Source organism: Cottoperca gobio, chromosome 19 (genome assembly GCF_900634415.1).
Source record: "Cottoperca gobio chromosome 19, fCotGob3.1, whole genome shotgun sequence".
Lineage (NCBI taxonomy): Eukaryota > Metazoa > Chordata > Actinopteri > Perciformes > Bovichtidae > Cottoperca > Cottoperca gobio.
In genome coordinates, this window is record NC_041373.1 from 6,898,082 (window position 1) to 6,911,344 (window position 13,263).

The 13,263-nt window shown below is 40.5% G+C and overlaps 1 protein-coding gene across 1 annotated transcript; it reads right to left on the minus strand.

Annotated features, from left to right (window-relative positions):
* Nucleotides 1–3,452: 3,452 nt before the first annotated feature.
* Nucleotides 3,453–12,691, minus strand: meox1 (mesenchyme homeobox 1). Its single transcript, XM_029457131.1, has 3 exons — nucleotides 11,747–12,691; nucleotides 7,051–7,223; nucleotides 3,453–4,167 (listed from the first exon to the last, which is right to left on the minus strand). The coding sequence occupies exons 1-3, from the start codon at nucleotides 12,240–12,242 to the stop codon at nucleotides 4,045–4,047; spliced, it is 792 nt and encodes a 263-aa protein (XP_029312991.1). The 5' UTR covers nucleotides 12,243–12,691; the 3' UTR covers nucleotides 3,453–4,044.
* Nucleotides 12,692–13,263: the final 572 nt, after the last annotated feature.

A 13,263-nucleotide genomic window follows, 5' to 3' on the forward strand; every position in this document is an offset into this window, starting at 1 on the left:
GATGTTGCACCGATCATTAAAAGCATGATGAACCCTGTTTAGAAAAAGTTGGAAATTAAAAAACTAAAGTGACAAAATACTTTCATATTTGCTTTTTTTTTTATGACAAGCACATCTTTTTGACTTGAGTGTCCTATAAACTTACTGTAGTTCTTATACAGAAGCCTTTAAACACTGATATTCCATTAATGTATGTATATAAAACTGTTGCACATGTACAATGAGTGTTCCTACTGTAAGTTACTGTGACTACAAATATGTAAAAAATACTACATTGCAAGTAAAACTCACTTAACCTTTTGTGCTAAGGGTGCATTTGGTGATGTGGGATTATATATTGTGAAATGAATGTATATGTATATATATAGACTGTGGTGTCAGCTAGAGTAGTTTGGGAAGGCTTTGTCAACTGTAGGCCTACATCATTAATACTATCCAGATGAATGATTCACAACTGGAAATGTTTTAAAAATGGAAACGGTGAAGCACAGCTGCTCATGCAATGTCCACAAATGCAGCATTTCTAGCGTTGTGCCGGTGACGTGACGAGAGCCTGCTTGCCTATATTGAGCATTTGGTGGAATTCTCTGGTAATCTGTGTTTTTAGTGGCAATACCTTCCGTATGCTAAAAGCAAGTTATACAGAATATTCCTGTTGAGTGCTGAGGGTGAAGTTACCGCCTGCTTCCAAGTTTGACAAATGTTTTGTTATTGCTCTTTGCCCACAGAGAAGGTTGTATTCACAGAGGAGGAGTTATTTCAAGAATGTTTCCTGCAGCTGAATCTGCTTTTATAATTACAGTTTGGGAGATATTACTGGGATTGCATCCTTATTTTTGGTGGCTGCCACAAAAATGTGTTTAACCTCAAGTTATACTTCTATTTCTAAGTCAATGTATACCGTTTTTTTTCTTCTGGCAGAAAAGTTTAGAGATTTTTAAACGAGAAGCGTTCAGAGCGGCGGTGCACAAGAAAGTCGGAGTGAAGCCTTGCTGCAACGCTTTTTTCTCTAGGCGGCCACATGTGGCTGCAAACGCTCTCTCCTCATTGGGAACAACGGAAAAGAGACGCTGCCACTCAGAAAAAAAAACCGCTATATGAACACTCAGGCTAAATCAATAAAAATAGAACGAGGTGTTCACAGCTATTGGTGGGGTAAGAAAAGTGAAAGGGAAACCTACACTCTCTTGGGTGTTTTGGCATGGTCGAACATCCCACAATCACAATACCACCAATTAAATCTAATCCATAAATTTGGCCACCCGTGTGCCTTTAAAAGGAACCTCTATGGTGGAAGAACAACATTCCAGTTTCATTAGTTTACACTGCTGATATTAATACTATCATTACAGTTGGACATGGTTTATTTGGACTACTATTACCACTAATACAATAATAGACCCTAATAGAGGCTGAGCGAGGGGGGAAACGGGCACAGGACCGACTTGGAGTTATTCCACCTCCAGCAGCTGCAGCAGGGGCCCAGAGAGGTCAGACGTACAGTAACACTTGACCCCAACTATGAGTGTGTGCGTGGAACAACCATCCCATCCTCCCGCCAACTCCGGTCCCTGCAGACCAGCAGAAAGGGCAGTAACCTCTGAAGGCTTTGTTTGGTTGGCCGGAGTCTGAGCATAGGCCCACCATTGTAAGTCTGGGGACTCCTATGCTCGAGCTCTTGTTTTCTTTGGGAAGCAGGAAATTGGATGACTGGCTACCTGCTACAACAACATCCTGTACTTGAGAAGCCGTCTTTTCACCCATACCCACCTATTATTTCCCTTTTCCATCATACGCAAGTGGTCAGCCAGCAAACTTTTTTTTTTTTTATTATTCTTCTTCTTTTGGTCCTGGGGGCCCCGTGCGTGGGTTTGTCTAGGTTCCACTCAGGTTGAGATCAAATTGGCCCCATCCAGATGCTTCCGTTGAAAATAGTGTGCGGGGGCCAAATACTTTAGCTTTTGGAGCCCGACTCCACCTTGTCAGGTTAATGGCCCTTTGTGAGTTGACTGGAATGACAGTGATGGTGTGCAAAAATGAATGCTCCTATTCAAACACACACACACACACACACACACACACTTATAGCTCTGTCAGTGCTTGTCAGGTCACTTCAGACCAATCAGGAGTGATCTACGTGGTTCTGCAGGAGACCACTTGCCATTATGAAAACATTCTTAAGGATTATGGTGCTACAGACAGGATCTAGTTGGGCGTTGATGAGAGCTGATTCCGATCTGACCTCAGGGATATCCGACCTCCATGTGAGATATAAATGAAGATAATCATGGCATCATCGGAAGGGATTTTGTGTAAAGCTTGCTCTGTCGCAGGGGCTCTCACTGAGCACCCATATTACACATTAGAGCTGCATAATCCCTCCTGAAAAGATTTTGTCGCTGCGACCCCCAGACAGGAAGATTTCACTGAAGTGTGTGACCTGGGACAATGTAACCGATGCCCCTGAGGTGCACACACATACATGCTTTTAGCCTTTTGAAGTAAGGGCAGACATTTTTGAAGCCAGCTTTCTCCCTCAGCACACAGCATTTTGTATCTATTTATTTAACCTTGATTCAGTACTCACCACTGAGAACCTGGTGGTCCTTTTAAAGTAGGTTCCATTGTTTTTATGGAAAAGTATTTCAATATATATTTTATAGTATTTCAATATATGGATGTGTTTTAATTTACCCTTTTTACAAATGCAAGCCAAAAACACTTTTCTACATTTACTATTCCATTCTAACTAGACAGAAGTGCCATTTCTTTATTCAGCATAACATTATGTTCATGTTCATGTTAATGTTAATGCCCCCCCCCGTTTAGCTCTGTTTTGGTCTTCACCAACTCCTGAGGGAAATATCTGGCACTCTAAGATGTTAAATGCTCAACAGACAGTCGCTAACATTGTCGGCCTGCTGTTTGGTACTGAGCGTGTACTGTACAGCTGAGACTGAACCAAAACATTAAAGGTGCAGGTCGCAGAAAAACATAACATTGAGCTGAAAGACACTAAAATGCTTTGCGGAACTGCAATTTGGTGGTAACTCTGTGGGTTTCTCACTACGAGTAACCTCTTTCACATTACAGTCTTTCATATAAAGATATTGATTAGTGCAGCTTTAATGTCCGTCATGCGTGCAGCATTCTAAAATACACACACACACACACACACACACACACACACACACACACACACACACAATGTATTACCTTTGATGCCAACTGCCAACATCACAAGTGAATGTGAGCAAACTTCTCCTCAGTTATTATTTTCTTAGCAATTGTATTATCTGACCAAAACATCTACACGTAATGAAACCATCAGATAAGAATATAGATACTTATTGTTCAATCACAACTCAATTGTTGCTGGTAGAAGAAGTTATCAAGATATATTTCCCATTTTGAAACAGATGATTTATTTGCAGAAAAAAGCAACATCTGTGTTTTATCAATAACATTCAACATGTATAAAAAAAGAATAGTAAAAAAAAAAGCTGGACAGATTTAAAACAAAAAAAACAACCTATATTGTAGGAAAAAAGAAACTGACAAAATGAAAAAAAAAGAAGTTCTGATTCTGAGGCACTTATGGCTTGGCAACACTTGTGCAGTCTGAGTTTTCCCAGGTGGTTGTAGTCAAGCGTCAAAGGCCATGATTACATTATTGGAACCAAAGGCGATGCTCTCAAACACAATCACATCACAGTCCGACATGTCATGGCCTTAAAGCTTCCGTCTCGACTTTGTCACTGATCTACAATGACCATAAGTATCATCTCTAATATTTAAACAGTCAATGCAACAAGAGAATTTATCAATAGTGTATCAAAATGCAGTTCATTATGGACATAAATCAACTATTTACAACAGCAAAGTAGATGCTCTGTGATTTCTTCCTGGGAATTAATAAGAGTCTTGTTTGATTCCTGCAGCTTTCCAAAGAAATGAGTGACGGTTGCATTGTGCTGCATTGGTGTCCAGTTGACCCCCAGTCTCTCTGTGTCATCTCCTTTTTCATAATGCCGTCCCCTTTGTTCAGTCAGAGCTGGGCGAGGCCGCCGAGTCTATGTCGTCATTTTCCTGGTCGTTGGGCGAGGACGACTGTCCCCCCTTCACCCTCTTCCACTTCATCCTCCTGTTCTGAAACCACACTTTCACCTGAAATAAAGAAAATGCTTCATTAGAATATGCATTGAATTAAAAGTGTGTTCTTAATGTTTGATAAAGAATTGTGTTTAACGGTCTTAATGTCATCAGCATACACGGACAACATTGTTGAGGTAAATGTCTCTTGAGGTGTTCTCCTTTTCAAGATGTAAGATTAATGTTGTAGATGATTAATCGATCGGTGGATCAACAGAAAATGTATCTAATAATAATCTAATGTAATAATTGTAAATATTTTAAGCACATTTTAAGCACAAATGCCAAAAGTCTGCTGGTTCTAGCTTCTAAAATATAAATATTTGGGTTTGGGACTGTTGGTCAGACAAAACAAGCAATTTAAAGACATCACTTTGGATTCTGAAAAAACTTGACCCCCCCCCCCCCCCACTTTTTTCTGACATTTTACAAGATAAAAAAGCACTTTATTGATCCCAGAGGATTTTAATTGGGTTGTTGTTGCTGCAGCACAAAGACAAAAATAAATACATGTAATAATTAAAGGTAAACAAAACTAAAATAATAGAATTAAAAATATAATATATACAAGAACAATTAAAGATAGGGATTACAAGGCAAAAGTGAGAGCAGTTGGATGTGATCAGTAAGGTACAGTATATGTACACCGGACTAATATATAATGTGATTAAGTAATGATACTACGTGTATGTCTGTAATTATAGACCAGAACATTAAGCGATTAATTGAAACATAATTGTCAAATTATTAAATAAATTAAAAATAATAATAATTTTGAGCCCTACTAGTATACAACAATTTATACTACAAATGAAGGAGTGAAAACAATAAGTATCTACACTTGATAACTCACACAGACACAGTGCAGAATGGGTTTTGAACTGTAACAGGATCACTGTGTCTTTTCTCTGTTTTGCCATTTTTAGCAAAATTTACAACATGGTCAGCAGAAAAATAGACAAATAATCCCCCACAAAGCTCCGAGCGCAGAATAAAAACTGGCTCAGTTTGCGTTGGCCTTGCAAGGAGCATGAATTGTCAGTACAAAGCTTTCTGTTCTGGCTCAGAAATCGCGGCAAAGGCAGACACAGAGTATCGTATAGACAGTGGGTCAAAAGAGTCAACTATCAGGATGTCAGCCTACACAGGATGTGAGTTTACAGTGTGGATAGTGCTCATCTGTATCATTGCACTGTTCTGAAATGACAATGATATCATGCTTCAACCGTCCGGCCAAGAATAGCAGCAGAAACACACACTTCCTGAAATTACAGGGGAAATACGGCAGAAGAAACCTTGTTAAGTCCGTGATTGAGAACATTCACTCAAGATTGTATGATTGCCTGAACTGCAGTTTACGACACCCAGACAAGCCTGTCCAAATAAATATGATCCATTAATTCGATACGATGTCAGATTAAATCTGGTGCCTGTGCTATACTTCTATTTTGTTTTTATCGTGAACAAATTCCCAAAAAACAAATCCAACGAAATCTGTCTGTGGCATTCAGTGTATTTGTTAATAAAGAGTTCATTAACAATGGGTCACTTATATATAGTTTCATTAAAAAGATGGTGAAGGAACATGTCACTCAAGTGTGCCGAGCTGTTTTTTTTATATTTTCAATGGAGCTCTGTGGCAAAGAGGAATAAGATCCATCGGTCTTTACAGAAACAGGTTGTTAGTAGGATGTTGTTGGTTTTGGTCTTTTGATGAAGGAACAATAAAGAATATTTCCAACATTATCTTTTAAGTTTATACAACCTTGAAATGATGTCAAAATCCATCGACACTAAACTCTAAATGCAAATTTTAAGATGTCAAGGAAGTTTCAGGTGGCCTGGGCACATCCCACTCAGCACCCCTCCCCTCCCGCAACTCTGGGATTCGAATTAATCTGTTCCCACATGCTGCAGCCTCCTCGTCTCCGAGCGTTTCTGCTCATCGAGGGTGATTGAAAGGACGGCGAAACGCCAAAGCATGTAGGATGAGCTGGAAAAAGCCGACGAGTTGCAGTGGGAGCTCCGAGTGAAGATGGAACCCGGCTGTGTGAGTGTGTATGTCTGTCTGTGCGTCCAAGTGTGTGTGTTCCAGAGGTCTGGGAAATAGATTTAGGGAGCAGACGGCAGTATGTGTGGTCACTGTGGCACCGTGGCCTCATTAGGAGGAGCTGGGACACTGGGGCCTGACAGGCAGACTGGGGTTTCATCCAGCAGCATCGACACATGTTCGCCCGATTTCATCCAGTCTGGAGCTGCCGCCCACTCTTTAAAGCTGCATGTCATTCTGCTACGACCACAGGATGAAAAATATTGTGGAAAAAAACGCTTCATTATAATTTAAATGCATCTATGTGTATGCATTTAGATTCTTATTATATAGTGGAAGGAGAGACATTTAGAATACTGTGGATACCGTCCACTTTAAGCAAGTGATGATAACCTGGTTGGAAGATTTATTTATTTTTACATTTATGTATTTTATGTTCCTGGAAATAAAACCATTTCAGTTATTTAGGTGTTTTATTTTTCTATTTTTTTGGGTTAAAACCTTTTGGGAATTGGACCAAAGGAAAACTATGATAAAACAAGTAACTGGTATCTGATCATTCTGCACTTAAATATGTACTTCTACATGCAAATATCTTTCCATATCTTTTTGTATTTGTAACAAACCTTTCCACAAGTTTTTGTATTTTTTTAGGGTGATTCAGACAATTCTTGTATTAAATGAAATGTCAAAATCAGAGATGATATTTTATAGAAGTGAGTAACGTTGATACTTATAATAAGAAATGTAAACCAAAAACAAACTTCTTTCATATTTAATATATTTGACTTATGAATACCATGGAGTGATATTAATATAATTATTATATTTATTTCATAAGTGCGTACCTGTCTCTCTGTGAGGTCCAGGTTGACGGCGATCTCGTAGCGACGGAGCCTGGTCAGGTAGTTGTGGTGGGTGAACTCGGCTTCCAGCTCCCTCAGCTGCTCCTTTGTGAACGCTGTGCGCTCTTTCCGGGCCTTGCAGCTGGAGTCCACCTTAAAACTGGAATCCTGGATATCTGGAGGGGAACAGAAAAAACAATGCAGTGTGAGGTGGTCTGTGGATCACGTATGCTGACAAATGGAAAATATTGCTATCGTTATTTTAGAGGAACGTTTTAATATGTTTCACGTACTTTTCTCAAAAAGGTAGATATGGTACATTTTCATACTAGTTAACAAGTTCTCTTCTATTCTCTCTCTAAAGGGGTTAGAGACCCAGATTGTCTCACATGGTGATTCTACCACTTGACCAACACACCCTTCTGTTTTCATTTAATTCACAGCTAATCTGATTTGAATTAGCTCTCCAGTCATTTTGTGACCAGCCTCTCGTTGACTATTAAACAGACCTTAAGGACCTTTCCAACCAACAAACCCCAACTCCAAAGACCCTTTAGTGGGAGGCCCCTCATATAGTAAACACCAAAACCAGCACTTTAAAAAAAGACCACCCTGACCTGAGCTTATGAGCCCTGTTCACCTGCAGCGTGTGTGCAGTGAGTAAGAGTGCATATTTCTGTGAGTGTGCAAGCGTGCCTTTTGCCTTTTATTTTTTGTTTACACATTTAAGTACAAATTCAGGCAGTTGATCATTCATTCATGGTGTGTGTGTGTGTGAGAGCAAGGAGAGCAAATCGGCACAGGGCAGGGCCCACCAAACCAGCCACAGAGGGACTGAGTTAGAAGAGGAATGCAGCGGAACATCGTTAAAGCCTCTAACAAAAGAACAAAGGTGCGGATGTGTCCAGGTCTGACTGTTACGTGTGTGTGTGTGTGTGTGTGTGTGTATGTGTGCGTGTGTGTGTCAGGAGATTTCCCTCCGGAGCACTCTGGGGGGAGATTCACATTAACTCATCTCAACATGACAGCAAATACATCAGGACAAAGCCCGAGATATCTCTATGAATGTGGCGGTCAGTTGTAAGGGTCGACCAGTAAATGTGGTTTGAACTACACGCCGACATCAGTTTCAGAGATTATCCAAGCTCTCATAAGACAAAAGTCGCAGTTTATTGCTAAAATTTATAGATTTCCCTGCTTTCATATTTCCTAGGAAATCGTCAAATTTTAAAGCTCATTTACCAGGATAAATATAAATGAAAGCTGGTTGATTCAACTTTCAGTGAAAACCTCTCTTGTGCATTAAAGGGAAAGAATTTTGGGTAATAATTGTGCATTGGTAGCGACACTCGCAGCTGATGTAATCTCTAGAAAACGGTCCTAATTTGTCAAAGTGAGAAGTTTTGCTCGGTGGTTGCCAGAGAATTGGGCCAGAATGGGAAATGGACTGCTGTACCTGGGCCAGATGTGACTGGGCACATGTGTGCTTATGTGTGCAAACGCCTGATGTGTGTGCTGGCGAACCAGTGTGTAATGCCAAAAAAAACGTCTTATTGTTGTTTAAGTGTCATTAATGACGCGCTGCCCTGAGTGTGCCGACGCTGCCTGGCTGCGTCAGGTCTGGTCTGGAGCTGTGTCAAGCAGGTTTCGTTAGACTGAACACCTGGCAGGGCACATACTGGTTCCCACTAAACAGGCCCCCAATAAATATCCTGCACAGCCAGAGACCGTAAACTTGCAGGGAGAAGGCTTCTGCACCCAGCAGGGTCCCAAAGACTAACAGCATTTGGTGCCTTTTTGGGTGGATGGTGCAAAAGTAGTTTGTCTTCATTAGGACTGAATTAAAGCTGTAACTACGGGTTTGTTTTAAATCAAAAACCCCAGGTGGAAATTACACGCGTGACTGATCGCACAGTTTGTGTGAAAAGTAGGAGCCAGGATTTCAAAATGAGTTAAGTTTTATTGATAAACCTCCTTATTTATCATTCATAAGCATTACATTTAAATGTATTTGTAAGCAGAGGAGGATATCTTTAAGTATTTATTAATGTCTATAAATGGGATTTGTATTCTAGAAAACATCAATTATATAAGAGTTTTGAACACATTTATTAACACTTTTAAACCCACCTGTGAATGATTTGTACAAACAGTTATTAAATCTTTTTTTTAATATATTGCTAGGATTTGTTCATGTGTAATCATGCAGCTATGTTGTACTGTTATACGGATGTAATTAGTGACAAATACATTAATAAACACTTAAAAATGTATGTATCAAAATAATTAGAATTAAAAATAAAGTCCTTATATTTGCTATATTCATTATCGACCGTTATAAACATTTTATTATTTTAGTGTTTATATTCTACTAATGTTAAGTAGACCGTGTAAATGAAGTGTTACTGTTTGATTATATAGTGAAACAGAACTTTTATTTATAGATACATATTTAGCCAATTAAATATAATAATATTATTATAATAATCATAATATTATTATTATAATTATTATTATTATTATTAATAATAATAATAATAATAATAATAATGTTAGCTTTGCTTAAAGTAGCTTGAATATATCAATGTTCCTGCTACATATTGTGCTGTGTTATAGACATAGTTATTAGTCAAACTTTGGATTAAAGTCATATCAGATACCACTTGGAGTTTAAAGTTTTGGAAGCACTTCAAGAGCACCACATTTCCATATCTGTATAAATACACAGACACAAGCAGACTGTATAGCAGCTCTGTCTGTAATGTGAAAGCCTTCAGGGCATTTTCCTAATATATGCTCTTCTACCAGCTAGTCAATACAAGACTGAATGGCTCTTTTCTGAAACCAAGAACTGATGTAGTGGTCAGACATGTTGCATGCACTCAGTGGGAGATTGTGTTACGGCTTAACGACAGGAAAATGTCAATGGATAAGAATGTAAAAAGTGGGCTCACAGGCAAAGTGATTTTACCAGACGTGGTCTGGCATGTTTTCAGTGTAGTGAGTGGAGGTTACAATAAGGTAAGAAAGGGAGGGGGTCCATACTCCCCCACCTCCCCCTTTAATTAGGCTGTTGCAGACATTGGTCATGTAGTTCTTCCAAATAATTATTCATGCTCTCTATAATCAGATATGGTTTGTTACGTTTTGACAAAAAAAGATAATCACAACGGAGCCCAATATCTGAAGTGTTACTGTATGATGGAGAAAACTCCACTCAAATAGTAAGTGGATTAAAATGAATATTACCTATAGCCACCCTATAGCCAGATCTCATTTCAAATATGTACAAAAGGTTTTACTAGAGGCTACATGTATTTCACCAAAGTGCAAATGTCTAGTATTTACTGTTAACTTTTCTTTCTTATTATTACTACTAGGTGTAGAGGTGCAAATGCCAGTCTCACTGCATAAATCACCATCTTTGTGATGGAAACAAAGTAAAGCAGCTGAAATATTTCTTCAGTTTTTCCCAGATGAAATGTGAACGTTCCAGATGTGTTGGACGCTGGTTTTATTTTCATTCGGTCATTCTGCACATTAAAAAGTTTTACACCTTTTAGATTCAGTTTAAATATAAACATTTACTCAAGTCTGTCGCGCTCGTTGTAAATGTTACGTGTGAAACTTTAAGAATTAGTTCGTCATGGATATCGGTTTCTTTTGCTTCCTTTTAGCAACTGTGAAATATGATCGGGGGAATAAATTGCACTATAATCCAGAAGCATTCAATGATACTGTTTAAATGCTTACAACACAACTTTAAGAATATATATGGATAAATAAGGATACTCTGGGGTCTTTTTGCAGAGGGAACTGCTGGATCTAGCGTGTGATATGAAGATATAGTTTAGCTCACTGGTGTTTGAGGAAGTTCAATACATTCCTGATTCACACAAAACTACAGCACGATTGTGTCCTAATATAATAAACCTTTGAGACTTAATCATTTATAATACTTCAATGTATAATAAATAACAATAAAAACAGTGTGACGCACCTGTGATGCCTTAAACTATTCCCCCCCCCCCCCACAGAAGCCTGATGTCATTTTTTACCATCGTTTTGAAAGTGGCCATGCTGTTATTAAACAATGGTCTATTTCCAACGGATACAGGAGTGCAATGAAACGTTCACATGTCCCATTAATCATTTCAGCCTTTTGAACAATAAGAGGATGCAACTGCTACTTTAAGTGTGTGTCTTGAACACAAAAGTCTTGTCACCTACTCACCTTTCACATAGCGACCTGGTGAGAGTGCTACTTTAAGACTGATTTGTTGAGGAAATAGAGAGCATTTGTGTGACTGCCAGCTGTGATACAGGGCGGGGAAGAAATTCTTAACCTTGACATACTCACCATTTGCTACATTTCAAATGGAGCAACAATGGCATGTTCTTTTACATTTGTGTGTAGTGGTTTGGCGAAAAAGGTTTGGGATCATGGGATTACTAACAATTCTTTGCTGCTTCCCTGGCACATCTTCACGTTTCCTCCTCATCTTTCCATTGGATCTCCACGACCATATACACCAGGGTGCAGGGGAAAGGAAGAGGAATGTGCACTATCATTTTTAACCCTCCCAAATGTGCATTTTATTACTCTATGTTTTCCTTTCTAAGCTTCCCGTGATTAGTTTTTGGAAGTTCTTCTTTCCCTATAAAACCCAGCTGACTCCCATCTATCTCAATGACTCACCTGTGACGTCTCTCTTCCTCTTATTGGAACTTTTCTTGTCAGAGTCGGCCGACGCCACGCTCTGGGGTGAGTATTCTCCATCCAGGCACCCGGGCAAGGCCCCTGGAAGCCTGTCTCCCCCCACACTGTCCAGCTCATGCCCTCCACTTCCACCTACTGCTACAGGTGCGACGATGGCCGGGCAGGCCTCGGGCGCTCTCACCCGCGTCTCACAGGGGTTGAACTGCCAGTCTGCTCTCTGGTAACCCCCCTGGCTCTCTTGGTACAGTCTGTCATCGCGGGGGTATGCTGCGTGCGGCGCGGTTGGCACCAGGCAGGAGCTGGAGAAGTCTGTGTAGGCCAGGAAGTCAGGCTTCTGGTGGAGGGAGAAAGGGGCCTGCTGGTAGGGCGACTGCAGATTGGCCCCTGGGACCCCTGAGTGAGGGTTCCTCATGCAACCCCAGATTGGGCTGCTGGGATGTGCGCTCCGCATGCAGCTGCTGCCGGGCTGATCCATGGTGATGCAAAAACACTACACAAAATCTTGATTAATGTCTTATTGAAAGTCTTTTCCTTGTGGAGGAGTTGGAAATCCCCCGCAGAATATAAATTAGGACTGGAAATCTTAATCTCTGTCAGTCTTGAGAAACATCCACTTCAGCTGGCTAAATGCACATCATCTTCTCACTGCATCCACCGCAGGAATACTCACTTCTGTCAGAGGCTGTAGATTCTTCCACAGCCGAAAACGCGTGAGGATAGACGCCTTCCTGTGACAGCGTGCTTCCCTCTCTCTCTGGGAGTGTGTGTGACTTCCTTTGGAGCCTCGGGTCCTGACACACACTCACACACTTTCCCTCTGTCTTGCTCTCAAACACCCTCTCTCCCTGACTGATCTGACTGGCTTGTGGCTCGGCGGGAGAGCTGCATCCGCAACTGCATGACTCCCCTTCTCGGGCTGGCTGTTTTCACAACTCTTCTAAGGCATTCTTGACAAGTGAACCCTCCTCCTTTTTAAACATATAGGTGGGAAAGAGTGGCAAGTTTATGGAGTGTAACGTGAGATTGCAGAGGAGGAGCCCTGCCGGCCACATGTTGGTAGTACCCTCCAACCAACCCTGCCTCATCAACTATTAATCACGGGGGAAATTTTATATGCACATCTAATGGGCTTTCCAGACGTGGGGCTTTTTAAAGGGACATTGTCTGTAAAATATAAAGCGAGCACCCACCCACATGAGAGTTGGGGACCCCGACTTATTTCAGCTCCTTAGCGCTTTCTGACACCCAATTTAGTTCCTTTTTTGACACCTTTTAGAGGGAAGTTAACCCTAACCCTTTCCCTCGGCACCCCTGATCCCCGCCTGTCCTCTCCAATCTCAAAAGTATTTTTTTCTTTCCCTGTTTTTTATGACTGTGTGTGTATGCACATTAATGCTACACACCCAAATCCACCTGGCTGTACTTTCTTTAACTTTGAGGTGATAGAGGGACTGGATTTGATATTGGCTACGCAGGCTCTCACACCTCTTGAGGTT

Excerpts from the sequence above, each read along its gene's own strand:
- meox1 (XM_029457131.1), bottom strand. The coding sequence starts at position 12,242 with ATGGATCAGCCCGGCAGCAGCTGCATGCGGAGCGCACATCCCAGCAGC. Across the intron at positions 7,224-11,746 it reads GAGGAAGAGAGACGTCACAG|ATATCCAGGATTCCAGTTTT; the intron begins GTGAGTCATTGA and ends GTTCCCCTCCAG. Across the intron at positions 4,168-7,050 it reads TGGACCTCACAGAGAGACAG|GTGAAAGTGTGGTTTCAGAA; the intron begins GTACGCACTTAT and ends TCTTTATTTCAG.